The sequence below is a fragment of the Arachis hypogaea genome, chromosome 17, assembly GCF_003086295.3.
Source record: "Arachis hypogaea cultivar Tifrunner chromosome 17, arahy.Tifrunner.gnm2.J5K5, whole genome shotgun sequence".
Taxonomy (NCBI): Eukaryota; Viridiplantae; Streptophyta; class Magnoliopsida; order Fabales; family Fabaceae; genus Arachis; species Arachis hypogaea.
The window spans coordinates 6,419,503-6,435,128 of NC_092052.1; the positions used below are offsets into that span (position 1 = coordinate 6,419,503).

Genomic DNA, 15,626 nt, shown 5'->3' on the forward strand with positions numbered 1-15,626 from the left:
GATACTAATATACTATACTACCTTTTTTTTATAATTTTAAAAAATATATATATAAACTAAAAAGATTATATCTTGAAATTAAACTAATTTGAATATCGAATAAGGCATTAATAAAGAAACAATTTATTATACGTTTAGTTTGTATTTTACCACATGCAGTCATGCACGCACTACCATCGTAGCTAACTGCAAACTGGTATACAGATCTGAATTGCCTGATTATGCTGAATTCAAATGCATTATGAGCGAGGCGCAATCAAGAAATCGAGCATATATTAGTGCAAGTATAACTCGATAAGATATAATCGTATATAGAACGCAACCTAAAAGTAAAAACTTACATTATCAAACAGCATTGGAAGAATTCTCCCCATAGATATGGATACTACAGTTAGCAAAAGATATTAACATATAAGCAAACCTCTAATGAATTTACAGAAATAGAGGATGAGCAGGGATTCTAGATTACTTAGACCTACGTTGGCGTCAATGTAATAAGAGATTGTACAAAGTGAAGATCCAAGTTACATGAATAAAGTCTGCAATTTACTTTACTTTACATGGTCGACATCAAACAATGCTCGCAGCCAACCAATTTTATCAGATCATGGATGTCAGATGCACCTAAAATACGAATATTATATTAAAACATACAATAGGCACAATGAGACTACAGACTAGGACGTTGCACAATTAGTGTGCAAATCATGACAGTCAAACAAGTTACAAAATTAGGATATTATATGGAAAAAAAAAAGGGGGAAAGTTTTTTCCATCAATGAACAGCAACTCTTATCTTTCATTAGAAAGTTATTAATTTGATATCAAGAAAAGAAAATGGCGGACACTGGAAAAGAAAATAGCTGTAAGTAAACATACAAAGCTTCTAAAATTTGTAGTTTCTTAATGCAATACAACAGCTAAACCGGGGGTTCACCACAAAGAGAGGTTCAAGTGAGAATGGTAGTTTTACGAATGCAAGGAATAAATTTGAGTAATCAGATTTTTCATCAACTAGAATGAGACATCGCGTTGCATAGATTCAAATAAATATCAAAAGTGACTAATAAATATTATAAAAATAATTTTAAACATAAACATGAATACGAATAATAAATTATTTTTTGAAAAGTATATATTTTGAGTTATAGTAGTTTAATTACATAAAAATATAGGTGGTAAACACTTTAAGATTTTATGTAAAGTAATTATTTGTATAATCTCTAAAGTTATCATTACTAATTTATTTTCAAAAATTAAAACTGCATATATCTATATTGACAACTATTTTATTAAGTACAAATAAATTGTATTTTTTCATTGTATAGGACTAAAACATAATTATTAAAATAAAATAACATTGAATGACTACCTTAATTTGAATCAATTCAAAAGTAAACGTTGTATAGACCGAATACAAATTATAATTTTATAACTACCTTAATTTGTTATATTTATTGGTGTGTTTTATAATACTATGACATATAAAGTATATTTTATGTCCTTAAAGTTTGTTAAAAATTTTAAAAATATTCCTAAGTTTTATTTTGTTTTAATTTTGTTCCAAAAATTCTCGATTTGCATAAAATATATCCCTGACAACTAAATTTTCAAAAAATTTAGAACCAATTTAACAACAATTTCACGAAATCAACTTTCAACACAAGGAAATTGGACCGTTGTCATTCTGGATTAATCCTAAACTTTCTGAAAATTTATATTTAATGTAAATCGAAAACTTCAAAGACAAAATTGAAGCAACATAAAACTTAAGAGTATTTTTAAAATCTTTGACAAAATTCAGAAATAAAAAATATAATTTACCCTACTATTAAAGTAAATGCATAAAAGTAATGGATTATTAGGCATAAAGTTAATTGTGATAATCTAGTCACCAAAAAAAAAATTTAATTGTGATAATCTAAAACTATGAATTAGCAATGATATTTTTTTTTCTCTATATAAGAGTAGCTTGACGTCTTTCAACTATAGTATAAACCGCTCATTGGTTTTTAATTTTTGAAACAATCTAGCATCGTCCTTGGATACAACATTAACACGGCTAACCCGGCTTTTATGCGTTACTTCATAGATCTTGTCAGCAACTGTCACAAGCTCTGGGCGGAATGTTGTTGTGATAAATTGTGTGGTTGAAAAGTCTGCCAGACAGCGGATCATATCTACGGAAGTTAAGGATCCCAAGACAACAATATAAAATGGAATCTTGATATCAGTCAATAAGGCAAGCACAATAATTGTTAAATTTAAATATCACCAAAAGCCCATATCTGAATCTAAACATTTCCCAACTGCCTCCTCCAAAGCACATTTATTGCAAGCATGGATAAATTTGAACTTTATATTATATATATTCAATAAAAAAAAATTATATTTTGAAACAAAAATGTAATTTACGAAGTAATAAAGCCTCACCAATGCAACAAGACCAAGGCTAAAATAGATTTCTCCAAATGAAAGATGAAGCACTGCCCTTTGAAATTCACTTGAAATTGTATTTCTCATGTAAAACTGTAAATTTTAATGTGTATGTAGTTATGTACCTGCATTTCCTTCTACTAGAAGCACTTAATGCAAGAACTTAACCTGTATCTTGGTGCTTAGGTACGTTTAACAGCAATACCTGAGAGAGAAAACAAACATGAAGGTATTTCCCTGGCCTTTTGAGATGAACCTTAAATGAAAGAAGGGAACATGATAAATATGTTGGAATAATAAAAATTGTTTGAACTATTTTGGATATCAAGAAAAACGTATTGTGTCATTTGATTGATGAATCTCACCTAGTAGGATAAGCCTTTTTAGCTGTCAAAGAACCATGCAAGTAACAGCTTTAGTATTTAGAGGAGATGGTCACAAGATGACTATTATATAAGCACTATAAAATTTTATTGAACCACAGATGCAATACAAGTGACTGAGGAATCACAACCAGTTAATTGCCATGAAAATAAGATAGCAAGAGTAATAAAATGGATACTTCCAACAGCAGTTCTGTATCGTGGATCCAGAGCCGCATCAATCTCATCAAATAGATAAAACGGAGCAGGATCACATCGTTGTATGGCAAAGATAAGTGTAAGAGCAACTACAGTCTTTTGACCCCCAGACAACTGCTTCATGGACTGTGTCTTTCCTTGTCCAGTAAAAGAAACCTGCAAGGAATAAACGTGCCAGGAATGTTGAATAATTATAATTATATACCTAAATTGTGTGTAGTATGAAAGCAAAACAGCAGCTTTGGTTTGGACCAATGCTAGACCAATAAATGAACTGGCAAAAACATTTAAATCATAAGTAAAAAGGGCACAGCAGAAATGCACTTGCCTTCACTTCCACTCCAATGTACTTTTCTACTCTACCCTCTGGGTTTGCTTCACGAGGACCAACCTCATCATCCTCATCATCATCGTGACCACCCTCCTAAGGGAAAGGAATGGATACAAAATATCAATTACAATAACCAAAAAAGAAAAAAATAACTTCAATTGAGATAGCTCACTTCTCACAAATTTCACATAAAAAAATTGATAATCAAGCACCGCACAAGAGAAAGTAAGAAATCACTTTGAGATAAAAGCATGATCCTATATAACATGCTAGAAAGCAAGATCCTTTCACAAACCAGATAAAGATTTAACAATCACAAACCTTCTTCTTCATCATAAACAGAAGACCATGACCCCCCGGTACGAGTTCAGAAAACACTTTTTGAAAATGCCAAGCAACACCTTTGAAAGTGCGCTCTATTGATTCATCCTTCCGTTGATCAAGTACAGATATTAGCTCTCTAATTTTCTGCAATTACTCAATGCCAGTGACAGAGAACTCAAATAATTTAGTGATGCTGTATAGACCAGTGTCAAAAAAAAAAATGCAAAAGCTGGGTTTGGATGTTTCACATTCAAAATGAACCTTAGTACCGGAATACAACTCACATAAGAAAATAAAAGCAGTCAAAAATATAAAAAGGGGAAAAAGTTATTTCATATATATGCAAGTGGTTAACAACACCTTTTTCGGGGACAAATCAAAATATCACCACCATTTTCAGGGAGAAATGAAAATATCAACAATCAGATGCCATGAAAGATCAGTTGTACCAAATCTTTCAGATGCTATAGTGCAGAACAGGAACTAGCAATGTATATCAAGCATTTAGCTGTCAGGTAATCACCCACCTTAATGTGAATTATAAAGAACCATTTCAACAAAAAGGCCAGACAATTACCTCATCTCCTGCATCAAGTTCAGCTTGCCTTTTCTGAAGTTCCTCTCGTTGTTCTGTCAAATTTATATACTGGTCAAGCGCTTTCTTGTTTACATGACTGAACTGCTGCAGTTGATCATTGCACCTGTGCAACGCTTTATGCAATTCTTTGATATTCCTCCTTTTGTACCTAAGAAGGTGCAATAAAGTTAGCTAAAACCAAACTATAGAGATAACAACAAACTGCAAGGAAATAACCTATAACTGTAACAGCACATATCTTCTGCATTATTTAAAATATGGCAGATTTCTTGATCACTTAAAAGAAAATTAAAAAAATAAAGTAAAAACTTTATTTATGTCCCAAAATTGAAATAAAAAAGAAATGATCATCAAGAAAAGCCTTACGTCTCAAATGCATCTGATGTCAATGGGCCCAGTTCCCTTATTTTCTTTGCATATTCCTCTTCTTTAGCAGAATATATATTTTTTTTACTCAGCAACTGCTCTAATTCTTTTGTTTCTTCCTGAAGTTTTCTTTCATACTCATCCTCCAAAGACTGCAGACCATAGTCATCATTATTGATGAAGCAAAAACTACTATAGCCAGCAATCAATCTAAAAAATTGTGTTTGGTTCTGAGAACAGGATAAAACAAAACACGGAAAACAAGACACTAAAGACAGAGACACAAAAATTAATGTTCTTATATTTTGTTTGGTGATAAACTAGAACAAATTACAAAAGCCCAATTTACTCTTATTTTTTCCATACAAAAAGTTTAGGAAGAAAAGTATAACAATAAAAAATATAATTATGAAAATTTGATAAAAATAATGAAAGAAAAAATAGAAAATAAATTGTGTCTCTTGTTAGTATCAGGAAGGACACAAAAGACACTAATTCAGTGTCTCTGGACATATCTTATTTTCCAAACATGATTTTGTATCTTTGTGTCCCTGTTTCAGTGTTCCGTGCCTGTAAAGAAACGCAGCCTAAGAAGACTACATACCTTCAACTTATTGATTTCTTCTTTGATCTGTTTAATTTCCTTTGATCGTGCACTTATACTATTAGAGACTCCTGAGAAAGATAGTGTTGTCAACCCTGGAATTATAATGTTTCTTCAAAACATCAAGAAAAAAAAGTTTAAATGGAAGTCTCACTACTAAGCTGCTCCGTTGCATCATCAACTAACAATTTAGCATCGCTAAGTTCCTGCGCCTTCAATCCAGCATCTACACCCAGAGTGTCATCATCAGCAGATGATATTACAGCTTCCAACTCTTGCTTTCTTCTCCTCAGGTTTGTTGTTAGATTAGTTTCCAGCTCCGCTTTCCGTGCTTCCGTCTGCAAATCTCAAGTTAGAATAAGTATCTAGCCCTATAAACTGTACCAATTCAAAGACTATCAATTCACAAACCTCGATACGATCAGTCTTGCATGCAACAAGCTGCTCTTTAAGTTCCTTGATTTCGGGATTCAAATCAGACAAAAGCTTCTTTTCCTCTGGTGTTAAATGGTCAATTAGTTCCGTGCCCATCTCGGCTGTTTTCATTGCCATACTAGCCTTAAGCTGTTCAATCTGATTCTGGACATCAAGAAGTGACTTTTCCTACAAGCCATTAAGGAAAAACTTAAAAATTATTAACACTAAAAATTCCACGGACAACTCCAACAGAAAAGAAACTCCAAGGGGATCTTCTTGTATAATATAGAAATATAATAACACCTTTTTTGAAAGTGCCTTAGAAATCAATTGCTTCTGCTTGTTAGCATTTGCAATGTCCTGCTTAAATTGTTCCATTTCTGATTTTCCATGAGCACACTCAGCCTCAATCTTCTGCTGCTCGGAAACAAGTTCTGTGATCTTTTGGTCTATCTGTGAGGTTAGTTCAGTGGAAACAAAACTATTGGAGGTTGGAAACAAATATACCATAGCAAAGAAAAGCATGTGCATCGAAAAAACATAGGTGTCACTATAAAAGTTTCAACAAAATATAGAGCAAAATGATTATCTAAGCAAAATCAATCATTGTCAACAAACAACAAAATCAATAATAATAAAACAAAAATAAAATCGATGACTTTAGGTAATAAGAGTTCAAAAATCATTAAAATCCACTTAAGGGCTATGGAACCAACCAAGTGCACTCACACACGAGTTGTCCAACTACTCACGGGGAGAGGGGAAAAAAATCCAGATACAATCTAATTTTCTAAAACTTGCTTGACAAAGGTCTTTACAATTTTATACACCAATCCACCTTCATCCACAAAATCATTACTCTAAGAAAGCAACATGAATATTCAAGAGAAACCAGAATTCTAAATGACAAAGAATGATGAATTTACTGTTTGAGGTTAACCAAATTAATAAGTTAATGCCTTCCTTCCTCCTAGCCTTTGGAGCTACTTTTCTCTTTTGGGAGAAAGAATATCATAAGAAAAGAATGACACAAAAAGATAGGATGAAAAGAGATCTCCTTACTGGTGCAAAAATAAACCCAAGTAAAAACTATGAGTGAATCAGCACAAAAAAATAAATAAATAAATAAAGGATTTCATTTATTAAAACATATATAAATATTAAAGGATATCTTGCAGGTCAGATCTAACTTTCATCAATTCCTCCTCTTTTGAGTGAATTTCATCTTCATTTTGCTTAATGATATTCATAAACTCCAATTTTGATCGTCTGTGATCATAAAATCCTCCCGTCATACTACCTTTCTTGCTAACTTGATCACCTGTAATGAAGCACACAGCTTATAGTCAAAGGCAAAACACACAGCCAGGCCATATCATGTAGACAAGCCATGTAAAGCATTTCCACACCAACCATCCAGTGTTATGCAGTCAAGACCATCAGTCCTGGCAACCCTTGAAGCCACATCCAAATTCTTGCACACAACCGTTCGGCCAAATACCTAAGAAATATCAGAAATGATGAGGGAAATCAATCCATCTATATAGTCAAGAAGATAGTATCACCAGACACAGACAAAAAATTTATAATTAGAAGTTTATAACCCTTTAGCAAATTACTCCTGAACATGTATTAACTTGTATAAATAAAAGTTAACATCTGTTGTAGAAGCTAACCTGACTGAATGCAGGGTTATAGTCATGTTTAAAATTCAATTTCTTTAAGAGAGGGATGACACCAGAACTCTGGGGATAAGTAATGCGTGGTGCCCTCACTCTGTTAAGTGGGATAAACGTAACTCGTCCACCTTTATGTGCGTTAAGATGTCTAATTATCTGGGTTGACGTGTCATCATTTTCAACAACCACATGGAATAAGCTGTTTAAACAAATATATTAAAAGGAAAATGTTAAATTGCATGTACAAGTGAATTGAAACCTGTAAGGAGATCACGGCCTAAGAAGAATGACCAGCACTTCAAAAGGATTGAACAAGTGAAAGCTTTGCATGTTCCAACACAAAATCCATTTCAATCACACCAATGGAACATAGAGAAAAATACACACTAGAATGCTACAGTTTGCATAGCCTATATATCAAACGAAATATAAGGGAGAAATTACCTGTTTCCTGCAGTAACTTCAACTGCTGTGAAGAATTTCTCTTCACAATTCAGCAACTCAATGATTGGACCATAAATGCCAGAAATGTTATACTCCCTGCAGATTTTCCTAACTGAGTTCATCCCCCTTCTGACATCCTGAACATAAAGGAGTGTCAAGTATGGTGATAGAAAAAATGGCAACATCATAAAATCATGACAGAACATCCCTGAACTGGACAGATAACAGCATCTTCCACTGCATTCCCAGATGCTAAGTACTATCCATTGTTAAATGTCCAATTAGATTGAAACATCAGCACAGAACATCATATATAATTGCAAAGGATTTTATTATCAACACATTAAAACTCCATAGACATACATGGAAAGGAGTAATATATATATATATATAATTCTTAATAACCCCCTTTCCATTTTTAAAGTCCATTATTGATGGTTTGTTTTAGTACTGCATAACCTAAAGGACAGAAACCAGGAAGTACTTATTCTTTCAAGTCCTTTACTTTTATATTATTATAAAAGAGCAAACTCTGCCCATGTTACACAGCTGGTCCTAAGCCCGGATAAAAGAGGAGGGTTGTGACCATATAAAAACTGTCAAATCTTCATGACATAGACCATTATTATGAAACAGCAGTAAACTCATTAATCAAATAAAGGTATATAAACGACTTGATACTTTCTTGAAGTTACATATAAATTCTCTAATATTGAGCTGCAATGTATATATAATATATATAGCAAGATCCCCTGAACAGAAAGCAGTTTATAAGATTTTAAGGACAAAGATCTGTATATGTGGTAACAGTTAGCCTAAGTCAGGCAGTATATGTAAGTGATTCTATATTTATACCCCAAATTAGCACCAACGCAGCAACACCTGTGTAAGTGATTCTAAAGTTATACACTAAATTAGCACATACATACCACACACATAGTGAAAGATGGAAAATCCCAGATTTACCGTAACATTTCTTGAGAATCTAAAAGTACTCAGAAGTCAGAAGTGAGATGATAAATAAGCAAGAAAGAAAAAACACTCACACCGGGAATTGCGTGATCAAAGCTCTTTTCAGCCTTCTCAACTTCAGCTCTCAGCTTATCAATTTCAGCAGTAAGTGTATTTTCTTTGTCCCACAAGGACCTACAAGACAAAAATTTAAAATCACAAGTAATATCTTTGTCACTCTGTAAAGTAACCAATAATAACATTTATTCTATCTAAAATAGTATGTAGGTTTCACTACTTAGTCCTTATAGTTTACTCAAATTTTCAGTTAGATCTTTGCAAGCCATTTTTGTTTTAGAAAAAATAATATGAATTATTCTTGGAATATTTCTTTTATTTGATGTAGGATGAATTGTGGAATATTTTGTAAGCGAATATTCCATGAGTATTGTGTTTTTTTTTTAAAGATAACCATTTGTAAATTGCAAACTTTTAATCTATAAAGACCTAACAAAAAATTCAATAAAACTATAAAGTCCAACAGAATTCGTAAACCTAATCCTTTTATCCCAGAAAATATATAAACAATGCAACAAAAGATATACATACTTCCTCTTATCCTGCAACTTATCTCTTTGAACTTTATAATTATTAAACCCTTGCCGTGACTGGTCAATGTGAGATTGCAAAGTAGTAATCTGAGATCTACATTTCTCAATGGTCTCATCACAGCCATCCATTTCACCTTTAAGACGACCAATTTCCTCCAAGAGCATTTTTTCCTGTCCCGAAACAACCACCAAAAATAAATAAATAAACAAAGAAAGAGAAACAACATATGATGATAAATAGACAGCATAGCTCAATGAAATTCATAAATACAAATCTAGCAGCCTGATAAAAAGTAGGGGCCTTAATGTATTTAAAATAAAAGAAAAATGGAAGTCAAGGCTCATTATAGCACATAAAGAAAAATTAGCACTTGCCTGCCCTGAGTTTGAGGAAAGCACTCGTTCAAGATCTTCTATCTCCTTGCGAAGCCACTTGTCACGAGCAGCTTTACTCGAAAACTGGGTTGCACGCCCTTGCTTTTGGTAGAGTATACTGAGCTGTTTCTCACGCTCCATTATTCTGATTTATAACAAAATATTTTTTTATTTATTTGGGAAAAAACACAGTTGAGGTTGTTGCATTTTTCTACAAACACAAAACAACTTACCCTTGCTTTACTAGGAGGGACTGGCTATAGAAATTATCTAAAGAAACATCAGTGTCAAATACATGCTTGCACAAACAAGCAACAAATACAAAAATCTACATTTTAGATCTAGAGAGAAGTTCTGCAAGAATGACGAGGACAAACAATATTTCATTATCTTCTCTAAAATTAGTTCTTTAAAGATATAGAATGAAATTATAAATAGGCAACAGAATGATATTAAAAACATATCATGTCAAAAACACTAATATGTACATTCAGAGAGCGTTGCATCCAATTATATTATTCAACTGCAACTTTAGACACCCACAACCATAACTTACTGCTTGGTGATTTCTTTTTCTTCCATAACTTGTTCCTCATACATAGGTCTGATTCTCTCCAGCTCATCATTCGAATCTTGAATGTTTCTCTCAAGTATCTTCAGTTGTCTTGCAGCGTCTTCCTGAAAGCAGGTAGATGAGAACAGATCTTAGACAAACCATCCATCAAAAACAAGTCAAACAAGTAATCAACCATCATAGTGATACCTTTGCTCGAATATTTTCAGTAATCTTCTCTTGTAGGTCCTTGACATCAAGCTCAAGCTCTGTGTGCTTCTTTAAAGCCTTTGTACGTCTCTTTTCTATACTTTCTTTCTCTTTGTTAGAGTTTTGAAGTTCTTTTGCAACATCTTTCAATGTATTCTCTAAATCTTTGATTTTCTCATGGGCATCAAGCACATCATTATACTTTTTTGCAGATGTTTCAGAAACCTTGGCTCGGGCTTCTTCTATCTAAAACAAAGTGAAGCATTCAACTACATGCATCAAAATCCAATATTTCAAAATTCTAGAGGAGAAATCAAATAGGGTTTCTTCAAAAGCAAATTTAATCAATAGAACACAATAAGTAATCAAGAATAAACTTAAAGATGCAGTAAAATTTAACATAGACAACCTCCATAAGTTTTTGTTGAGCATCTTGAACTTCTTTGCTATATTCCAAAGATTTTCTCTGCTTGTCAAGCTGCTGATATTTCCGTAGTTCCTCTTTCTCCTCATCCAATTCCTTCAACCTCTCATCTAGATACTGTACAACTTGAATTATTTGTTTTCTTTTGTTACCTATCAAACAGAAAAGTTCTGGTTGATAAGAACTCTGACAAGAATAATGAATAACATAAACCAAAAGCCTTAAAATTAACTAATTAAACAGAAAAACATGCCAGTTTCCTGCATAATTTTCAGACTTTCACGACGTCTCTCCTCATAAACTCTAGTACCACCAATTTCTTTCAATAAATCCAGTCGTTCTGAGTCTTTCATCAATGTTAGTGACGATATCTATGCAACAATAAGAAACAAACAATCAAGAACTCTATCCGGCTCACGGTTTACCATATATTTATATTTATATGTAACATTGACGAAGAATCTTATCAAAATGAAACACACATTTAGGCACCCCCACCATGCACCAATACCTTTCCTTGCTGCACAACATAGTAAGGATTTGAGCGAGAGAACCCAGCACTTTCCAGTAAATTCATCACTTCAGTTTTTCTGCAGATCATTTATCATTTTCTTTAGGAGCAGAGGGAAATAGTCATTTGGCTACGCAGTATAAACCAGAATATTTCATTTTCCACTGAAGTCAAAAGTGAACGTCAAAACACACGCACTAATATGTTAATAAATTCTACTCACGTTATGTGTTTTCCATCTAAAAAATACTCATCCTTCTTCAAACCAATAGTCCGGCGCAAACGCACTTCCTCCTTGTCAACCTATTCAGCATCAAAGATAGATGCCAAGATTTCAAACAAAATTATTGCCAATCGTATCCATATTCTATAAAAACAAAAATCACTAGAGTCTTGAGCAATTCTGAAGCAATGGAGAAATTACATCACCCTATCGAGGCTGAAGCATTTTTAAAAAAAGGATTTCCATATGACTTTAAAAAAATACAATTATAAGAATCACATCAAAACTTAGGTAGTTTTTCAAAAATTGAAAGAGAGAATACCCAGAGTACTCTGTGAATCAAATGACTTAGAGCAAGCAGAAAGTATTTAACATCATTTTTAAGTATGTAAATTAAATAACTAAAAGAGGCAATGCACAGAAAGAAACAGCACTCATCTTGTAATCACAAATTTATTTAGTGAAAACAAAACCTTTATGTTATTACTCAATAACTCATTTGCCAAAAATGGGTTGAGCAGCATTACCCAAAATATGCATTCATTAGATGAGAACACACAAATATCCAACACATTGTTGCACTTAAAGCAATTAAGAAATGACATGTTAAAAATATTAAAAAGGCAACTTGTTAGCAGAATTCCATATGAATATTTCTAACAAGAATATTAAAAAGGCTCTATATAATTATCTTTCTAATAAGAAACAGAAGTACCCAAAGAAAGCTACTTTTCCATAATCCATCACCATGGCATTCACACGAACTGTATATACTTTTTAGACAACAAAAGATGAAAATAGCATACAAAAAGATGAATAATCAAAAAAAAAAATTACCGGAATACGGTTGTCTGAATTGTCAAACACAATCTCCACAAACGCAGATACAACCTGGTGCCCAGCCCCTTCCTGTACAGAGAATAAATCAACAAAGCATGCTGCCCAGGTTCTAAAATTGAATAATAAAACATCAGAACCAGCGGTAGGAATGAAGAAATATGCACAATGCCATACATGGAGTAATGAATGTCGATCCTCATTGCGTAGGTTCTGATAGAGATCACTCAACACAAAACGAATGGCTACATATGGAAACACAACTTTTTATTAAAAATAAAAGATTCACAAATCAAATGTCGAAGACAAATTTCAGTTGCATTCCAAAGAATAGATCACTGTCACCAAATTAATGTAATAGAGGCAAAAGAATGGCTGTTTCCATACCATGGAAAAAGTTTGACTTCCCGGATCCATTAGCACCAACTACAAAATAAATAATTAAACAAATAAATAAGATATTAATAATGTTACCAACTAATTTCTCTCTATCTCTATCTATATTCTATACACACAAATACACACACAAGTTCTGACTAATAGAGCAATCAACAGTTTCTTTGTTTTATATTCTTAATTCTAAATCTTAAAACTAAAAGAATTCTAAAGGATTGAACAATTTTACCTATAATTTGACAAGTCTTTAATCTTATTCTAAATCTCAATTGAAGAAGTAGGGCAATCCTCCATGGAAAGTGTGATCATTTTCAGTTATTTGGCATTATAGCTGCGGATGATACAAGGATTTTTAAAATATGCCCATGGCAAATTTTGGGCCTGCCGTCATACGAGTGACGCAACACCATGGATATCACGGGAGCCACAATGGCCGCAACGTCATGGTGGATCCGGGTGTGATCTTTTGCATTTGGAGGGTTGTTTATGTGTTTTCAAATACCCTAAAAGTTTAATTTACCAAGCTAACGTTCTCCCCCTTTCCTTTTCCACTCTACACGAAGTCACAAACCCACTCAACTAGAAAATCTCTTCCCTCTCTACTCTCCCTCCCTCCCTCACTCCGTCTTTGCTGCTGAAGGACCTGCCGACAGCATTCTTCCCGTGTGCCACCACCGGTTGGCTGGCCCTCCTTCATTCTCGAATCTGCTTCCTTTTTTTCTTTACAATTTGAACTATTTTTTAATATTTTGAACCCTAAATTCTTTGTTTTTTTCATTCTAAACCCCATTTTTTCTCTTAATTTCTCACCCCTCAATTTTTTTATTTTCTATTCTAAAAGCTCAATTGGCATCTGCTGCTTAGTTTATAATAAAGAAAAGTATAGGTAAACAATAAAAATATTAAACAATATAAATAATAGATATATCGGATATTCATTTTAATAGTGTGGATGGTTATTTTAATATTAAAATTTAGAAGATTAATTTAAAGGTGTAGTGTGTTTTTATTTGATTGGTGGTTATTCATATTGTTTAACAAAGTCATTGTCCCCTAGCATTTCCCATTATTTATGTCATTTTGTTATTAATTTTAGTTTTTCATATCTATTGTTATATATTGAATAAACAGTTTCATATTATTTATAAAATATTAGTTATATATATATATATATATATATAAAATTTATATTTTTTAACGTATCCACCATTTCCGCCACAACTATCCACTAAAACTTTATGCCGGCCTTTTACCACCCTTCCATGATCCTCCTCCATCCTCCATCGAAAACTATGGAAGACATCGGAGTATTCTCAAGCAAACCCAATAGATCTCTTTCAATTTAAGTTTTTTTCTATCCAAAAATAGATGGAAGAAGGAAAGAAGTTCACAATTAGAAAAACCAAAAGTACTTCCCATCTTGCTTATGGCACTCATTGGAGCAGCTATTAAGGTTAGCTTCCATGGTTTTGGGAGATGAAGAGGCTAAACTTTTATCACAATCTGCTATGCCACAATACAAAGAAGTTGGCTAAAGTTAAAATTTAAATGTACTTTCTTGAAGAGAATCATGTGACACGTCACTTGATTTGGGGTAAGATTCAGCCACTTGCATATATGATATATCTAGAGCAAATCTTATGGAAGTTTCTCTAAAGGACATGTTTAGGGATTCGCAAGTTTGTTTTGGTTTTTTACCCATCTAGCTTTCGTTTGTAATTCTTCGCCCTTGATTTTTGTAGTTTTAATGTTTTCCCTTTTAAAAAAACCATTATGATATCACTAATAGGATTTTACTGAAACTAATGTCTATCAAGCTATGAGAATATTTTCTAAGAAAGAAAATTCACCAAAACATATCATGACTACAACATATTGCCTCAAAATGTAATTTGTTGAGTTGCGACTCCAACATATCATGACTGACATAGCCAATTGCCTGTTGGTTTCAAATTTATAAACCCCAAAGAATAGCTTGGACAAAAGCTACAACAGAGAAGCCTTTACCCAAGCCATGGTTTACAAGGTTACCAAACAACAAAGTGCAAACCAAGTAATCGTGCATTTTAAAGGATTTTCCAGAATAAATGGTAGAAAGCATCTAAAAAGGTATTTTAGAAATTATTACCAACACAATTAACTTTAGGACTGAAAGGCTCTGTTGCAATTTGCTCTTTGTAACTCTTAAAACCTTCAATCACAACCTAGAAAACAATCCAAAAATGCATCAAACATCCATTTGGCAAGGAACCAATTTCAAGCAAAGAAATTATGTATTATGTCCAGAAGAGGAGCACTGCAGGCTTTGTAACAAGAAGACATAATTTAACCAATTCTACCAATTTTGATTACACCATAAGTAATAAATAATAAATAATTCACATCCCAAGGGACATTACCTGCTTAATGTACATGTTGAAACTGACGTAACCGTACCTACGATAATTACGCAAACAATCCATAAGCATCCATCAAATTAGAAAAAAAAAAAAAAAAAAACATTTATATGCATTCTTTGGTCACAGCAGAAGTGCACACACAAAATGAGAAAAAAGTTACCATCACAAGAGAATTCAAAATCCACTTGCTTCATATTGAGCATTCACACACCCAAGTGAAGCTAAAGCTTAATTACTTTACTAAACCAATTTTCGAAAAAAAAAATCAGGAACGAAAACACTAAAAAAAATTAAAAAAAAACTACACGGATGCTCTCATATTCAAGCACCAAACCATAGAAATCCGAGTAAAATTT

General features: G+C 32.8%; 1 protein-coding gene across 6 annotated transcripts; it reads right to left on the reverse strand.

The window, feature by feature from the left end:
- Window positions 1-1,841: 1,841 nt before the first annotated feature.
- Window positions 1,842-15,365, reverse strand: LOC112764841 (structural maintenance of chromosomes protein 3). Of its 6 annotated transcripts, none has more exons than XM_072222234.1 (30): window positions 15,271-15,365; window positions 15,000-15,075; window positions 12,863-12,901; window positions 12,653-12,720; window positions 12,476-12,547; window positions 11,639-11,718; window positions 11,416-11,494; window positions 11,158-11,275; window positions 10,890-11,056; window positions 10,481-10,726; window positions 10,274-10,395; window positions 9,718-9,862; window positions 9,341-9,513; window positions 8,827-8,926; window positions 7,781-7,917; window positions 7,334-7,535; window positions 7,071-7,158; window positions 6,828-6,978; window positions 5,961-6,111; window positions 5,652-5,843; window positions 5,395-5,578; window positions 5,241-5,311; window positions 4,637-4,788; window positions 4,250-4,418; window positions 3,670-3,816; window positions 3,346-3,441; window positions 2,999-3,173; window positions 2,802-2,823; window positions 2,562-2,641; window positions 1,842-2,180 (listed from the first exon to the last, which is right to left on the reverse strand). In XM_072222234.1, exons 1-29 carry the CDS (start codon window positions 15,337-15,339, stop codon window positions 2,629-2,631), a joined length of 3,504 nt encoding a protein of 1,167 aa, XP_072078335.1. In that variant the 5' UTR covers window positions 15,340-15,365; the 3' UTR covers window positions 1,842-2,180; window positions 2,562-2,628. The 6 variants fall into 6 exon arrangements, with proteins under 6 accessions (XP_072078335.1, XP_072078333.1, XP_072078332.1 ...); XM_072222232.1 differs by having other exon boundaries at window positions 2,562-2,692; XM_072222231.1 differs by lacking the exons at window positions 2,562-2,641; window positions 2,802-2,823.
- Window positions 15,366-15,626: the final 261 nt, after the last annotated feature.